General features: G+C 46.5%; 1 protein-coding gene across 1 annotated transcript; it reads left to right on the top strand.

Annotated features, from left to right (window-relative positions):
- The first annotated feature begins 2 nt into the window (after positions 1 to 2).
- FEM1B (fem-1 homolog b (C. elegans)) lies at positions 3 to 4,483 on the top strand. The gene is made up of 2 exons (XM_009704027.1): positions 3 to 244; positions 2,848 to 4,483. The coding sequence occupies exons 1-2, from the start codon at positions 3 to 5 to the stop codon at positions 4,481 to 4,483; spliced, it is 1,878 nt and encodes a 625-aa protein (XP_009702329.1).
- The last annotated feature ends 1,456 nt before the right edge of the window (positions 4,484 to 5,939 follow it).

Raw genomic sequence — 5,939 nt, forward strand, 5'->3', positions numbered from 1 at the left:
CGATGGAGGGCCTGGCCGGGTACGTGTACAAGGCGGCGAGCGAGGGGCGAGTGCTGACCCTGGCCGCGCTGCTCCTCAACCGCTCCGAGAGCGACATCAAGTACCTGCTGGGCTACGTCAGCCAGCACGGCGGGCAGCCCCCGCTCATCATCGCCGCCCGTAACGGCCACACCAAGGTGGTCCGCCTGCTCCTCGAGCACTACCGTGTGCAGACCCAGCAGACCGGCACGGTCCGCTTCGACGGGTACGTAGAGCGTGCTGCCGCCCGGCACTGCCCCAGCCAGAAATCGGTACCGGCACGGCACGGGGGCTCAGGACCCTGCCGCTTCCCCCAGCTGGCGTTGGGAAAGTTGTTTTCGTAGCCGTGAAAACGCCTTTGCCGTTTGAGATCCCTCACCTGATGCTTTATGAGCCGTAACTGCGCTTGCCCTTCCGAGATCCCCCACCTGAAACTGTAGACGGAACAATATTTGCTGCTGCCTGGAGAGCTCCTCATCGAGTTTCCCCGCGGTGAGCGGGTCGCCTCATATTCTCTCTTGCTGTGCCAGAACGGCCTTTTCTGGCACGTTGCTTGCTGCCACCGTTGACAGCAGGCATGGGGTCAGGGCAGGGTGGCACCTGCATGCCCTGGGCCAGGCCTTTGTTTATTCAAATGGAGGGTTTTTCAGTGTCCAGCCCAGACATCCCGAGGAATATCCCTTCCTCGCTGCTGGGAGCCCACGTATGGGATGGCTGGGAATGAAATGTGAGATTTTAGGATGGGAAGGGAAGAAAAGGAGGGAAAAGGGTGCCAGCTGGGACCTGGCCGCGGCAGCGGTGCTGATGCCACTGTTTGGGGAGAAGCCTGGCTGGTGATGTCCAGGTCCCTGGGCGGTGTGCTGCCACGGCAGAGGGAAGGAGGAACGTTGTTTTTAAAATCTGCAGTGCTCATCAAGTTCTTGCCTGTACGTCAGCCTTAAACGTAAGGCTGACTAATCGTGAAGGTAGATTGGTTTTTGGAACAGCTTCAGGTTTTGCAGGTAGCCTGCGCAGGGAGGAGAGCTCACATCGGATACTGAGTCAGAGGGATCGTAATGGGTCCCCGCTGATATCTTTTTGTCTGGCTCCTACTTGACGAGCTGGAGAGATGCCTGTGCAGCTCCACCTGGCCCAGGGAAAGACTGGTTGGTTCTTACATGCTGAATGAAGGGGGAGGAACCGACTTCCCCATGTGGTTTTGTTTTTTTTTTTCTTTCTTCCTCTTCTCTTCCAGCCCCTTTTTTCACAAGCAAAAACTGATTGAGAATACCTGGAGTGAGATCTGCCCCAAATTTGGTTAAAGGAAGGGTCTCTGTTAACAGAAAGCGATAGGGAGGGCTGTTAACCCCCCTCTGCTGCTGAACTGTCTCGTTTCTCATGCTGTGCCTTGCTGGGATGGTGATCTGCTTGCCAGAGCCGCTGCCTGGTACAGATTAAAGGAGGTGTTGTCTGCGACACAATGGGCACAGTGGGTGTCGCAGCCTGGTGAGAAGAGAGGAGGCGGGTGATCCCGCGGTACTGTCGTCCTTCTGGAGATAAGGTGGCACAGCAGCTCCGCTTGTTTGGGCTCCAGGCTTTTGACTTGTAAATACATACCTGTAGCTTACCAATAAATTACCTCCTGACTTTCTCCTGTTTTAATATGAAAGTATTTTAATGTGCTTATTTACAAAATAAGGAACTTCTTACTGTGAATAAAGTTGTAGAAATCTGTGTGCCAGAGATTTCTCTCACAACGGCCTCTGAAGTGTTGTCTAGAGGTCTTGGATTTACAAACAGCCGCACAACTATTTCTGTTGAGCTCCATGAGAGCTTCATAAAATGATAAAAATCACTGTTAAAATCAAGTTGGTGTCTTACGATATTTTAATTTTGGGAAACTTTGGACATATGGAAATAAGATATTTGTCCCTCCTCTGTGTTTTGGGATGTGCCTTGAGTGTGTATTAACCGCGGTGTGAATGCCGCCTGTTTCTACATTTAAGTGCTCCTTCAAAAATCCGGGGAATGGAAAAGACATCAGCCTTTATCTTTGCAGTTACACAGCGTGCTGGATTTGGGAACAAAACCAGCTTAAGAGACTGTGATGCTTTGCTAAAACTGTCCCCTCATATATGAGTGCCAGCAAGCTGTCTACAAGGCCGTGATGTAAACCAGATCTCTGAAACAGTCCAGCTCAGAAGAACTTCTGCTTTTTTTAAATTTTATTTTATTCCTGGAGTTCCATTTGTGTAACCAGACTGCCGGTCTGGTTTAGGATGTGGTCTCTTGAACAAGAAGTATCGGCGCAGCAGAAGCGGTGGCAGTTTTGCGGCTCAGGGAGAGAGAACAAGTGAAGCGATATCAAATTCTTAAGCCAGCTTTGCTGCCAGGGCCGGTGTATTGTATTGCTATACTGTTACTCAAGTCTGAGTTTGGGTTTTTTGTGTCAATATGTCAATTTTAACTTTTCTTTCTTTCTTTAACGTGTCAGTTTCTGGCACAAGGCATCAAAGAAGTGATATTTCTTGTCCTGAGACTTCCGTAGGCTGAGGCTGGAGCTTGCAGGTGGGGTCTTCAAAGCAGCTGGGGAGTACTAGTGCAAAATGTGGCTAAATCCTCTGGCTGCTTTGAAGTTTCAACTTCCAATGCTTCTTCCTTTGGGAGGTCTGTGTGCTTGATAAGTCTCTCATTTTTTTTACCTTGGCTACCCCGGTAGGTTCCTTCAAGTACAAAAATAGGATGGCTATAAAATATCTTTTAATGGCTGGGTATGTACGTCCGTGTTGCACGCTGCTCGGCTGTTGGTAAAAGATGCTTTTGAAAGAAAAAATCTCTTGACGTTTCCAGCTTTGTCATTGACGGAGCCACAGCTCTCTGGTGTGCGGCGGGAGCCGGCCACTTTGAAGTAGTCAAATTGCTGGTGAGTCACGGCGCCAATGTGAATCACACTACAGTGACCAATTCGACTCCCCTGAGGGCCGCGTGTTTCGATGGCAGACTGGACATTGTGAAATACCTGGTAGAAAACAATGCCAACATCAGCATTGCCAACAAGTACGACAACACTTGCCTTATGATTGCGGCTTACAAGGGCCACACAGACGTGGTGAGGTACCTCCTCGAGCAGCATGCCGATCCCAACGCCAAAGCCCACTGCGGTGCCACGGCGTTGCACTTTGCGGCCGAAGCTGGCCATTTGGAAATAGTGAGGGAGCTGGTCAAGTGGAAGGCGGCGATGATGGTGAACGGCCATGGGATGACTCCGCTGAAAGTCGCTGCCGAGAGCTGCAAGGCTGATGTCGTAGAGCTGCTGCTTGCTCACGCTGACTGTGATAGGAGAAGCCAGATTGAAGCTCTGGAGCTTCTGGGTGCCTCATTTGCAAATGACAGAGAAAACTATGATATCATGAAGACTTACCACTATTTATATTTAGCGATGCTGGAGAGGTACCGAGACAGCGAGAATATAATTGAAAAAGAAGTTCTTCCACAAATTGAAGCTTATGGAAACAGGACTGAATGCAGGACTCCCCAGGAATTAGAGTCTATCAGGCAGGACAGAGATGCCCTTCACATGGAAGGCCTCATTGTGCGGGAAAGAATTCTGGGCTCGGACAATATCGATGTTTCCCACCCCATTATTTACCGTGGGGCTGTTTATGCAGATAACATGGAGTTTGAACAGTGTATCAAGCTATGGCTCCATGCGTTGCATCTAAGGCAGAAAGGCAACAGGAACACTCATAAGGACCTCCTGAGGTTTGCTCAAGTCTTTTCTCAGATGATACACTTAAACGAGCCCGTTAAGGCCAAGGACATCGAGAGCGTTCTGAGGTGCAGCGTCTTGGAAATAGAACAAGGCATGTCCCGGATCAAAACCACCCAAGACTCTGACATCCACACAGCCATGGACAACTACGAATGCAACATTTTTACCTTTCTCTACTTGGTCTGCATCTCTACCAAGACCCAGTGCAGTGAAGAGGATCAGTCCAGAATCAACAAACAGATTTATAACCTGATTCACCTCGATCCCAGAACTCGGGATGGCTCTAGTTTGCTGCATCACGCTGTCAATTCCAGTACACCGGTTGACGACTTCCACACGAATGACGTCTGCAGCTTTCCTAACGCACTTGTCACAAAACTCTTGCTCGATTGTGGTGCTGACGTGAATGCTGTGGACAACGAAGGGAATAGTCCGCTCCACATCATTGTCCAATACCACAGGCCCATCAGTGACTTCTTGACATTGCATTCCATCATCATTAGCCTGGTGGAGGCTGGTGCTCATACAGACATGACGAATAAGCAGAAGAAAACCCCTCTTGATAAAAGTACAACGGGGGTGTCCGAAATACTCCTTAAAACTCAAATGAAGCTGAGTCTCAAGTGCCTGGCTGCCCGAGCAGTACGGATCTATAACATCAGCTACCAAAACCAGATCCCCAGAACTCTGGAAGAATTTGTGAAGTTTCACTAGGTTACATAAAATCTTTCGTGGTGGTGCTATCCCGGGATGACATCAATTGCAAACAGCAGAATACATCTGTGTCCATGAAGTTGTTTTCCTCTGTTCTTTTGGTTTTGGGTTCCTTTGGATTCCGTCTGCGGCCTCAGTTCTCATGCAGATCTTGGGGGCGGGGAAAAAAGCCGCATCATTTTCCTGTAGTCAAATCTGATGTCTGAGATTTTGGTAATTTCTTTTAATTAAAAGAATTGCTTCGTTATCTCTTGTTTTTGTAAACAAAATGAAAAGAATCCCAGTGTAACTTGTGCAGGATGTTGTGTTTCCAATACACATCTCCACTGACCATTTGCAGCCAAATGCTTTCGGTAGTTATTTAAAGGCACCTCTGAAAGCCCGTGTCACCGTGCTACCGAGGCAGTAGCTTTGCAAATTTTAAAATTTCTTGGAGTGAGGTGGGAAAGATCAATTGGAAATTATGTGGTAGTGGGTTAAAAGTGAAGCCTCGACATACAGAGCAGTCCATTACTCTCATACCTCACCGTCTTTTTATGCCTTTCAGTTAATGCTGAAGATGTTGGTAACATTTTAAAATTTTTTTTTTTTTAATTAAATTTTGAACAGCAGTTATCAACAGCTACAGACGTATGGAATGCTCCGTTAGGAAATACAGGTTTAAATTCAGCTCTGATATGTTCATCTAATAATAGTTGAAATATCAAGCTCTTCATTTACACTACTACAGTAAGTATCGAATAACTTTGGAAAAAGGAACTTGCACATTGACTGAAATGAACTGGAGTCGTGATTTCTTTTTACGTAGCTAAGTTGCTCATATATAAAGATCATGCATGGATACCTAGAAAATTTATAGGGTATTTGTGTTTGTGTGTGTCCCAACATTTCAAAATGCTTTTAACTTGTTTTTTGTTGTTTCAACGATCAACATGCACCTTTTTGACTCAAAGTATGTAAAACTGCACTCTTGGATTCCAAATGCTGTATCTTCCTAATGGAGTAGTCTGTCGCCAAAGAGAGTCTTCCTTGAAACTGCTTGAAACTGGCTTTTCCAATAAGCGTGGAGTCTGTGCCTCCCTGAATTGGACTTGAGGATTTTTCATGATTTTTACTCCTTTCATTATGCAAATCTCTATTAAAGCTGATTTTTAAAAAATTGTCCTATCATAAGATCTTTTATGATAAGCAACTGATTGTATAATGACCCTGTTGCTTGAGAAAGTACTTCTCCTTGGTAGAAGTTGCAGATACTCCGACAGTAAAATGTCACTTGTTTTGACAAGCTACTGAAAACTCTGTTTATTTTAAATGCAGCTTTTTAACTGTCAAATGATGAAAGAATGTTCGGTAGGTTTTTTTTAAACAATCCGGGTAGAACTTTAAGGTGAGATTTGGGCACACGTTTGTATTACAAATAAATAAACATTGAATGTGGAATTAGCTTGTAACTCTT

Source organism: Cariama cristata, unplaced genomic scaffold, assembly GCF_000690535.1.
Source record: "Cariama cristata isolate BGI_N322 unplaced genomic scaffold, ASM69053v1 scaffold23677, whole genome shotgun sequence".
Lineage (NCBI taxonomy): Eukaryota > Metazoa > Chordata > Aves > Cariamiformes > Cariamidae > Cariama > Cariama cristata.

Bases quoted from the DNA above. Each gene is read 5' to 3' on its own strand.
- FEM1B (XM_009704027.1), top strand. From the start codon at position 3: ATGGAGGGCCTGGCCGGGTACGTGTACAAGGCGGCGAGCGAGGGGCGA. The intron at 245-2,847 runs GTACGTAGAGCG...TGACGTTTCCAG, and splicing joins GGCACGGTCCGCTTCGACGG to CTTTGTCATTGACGGAGCCA.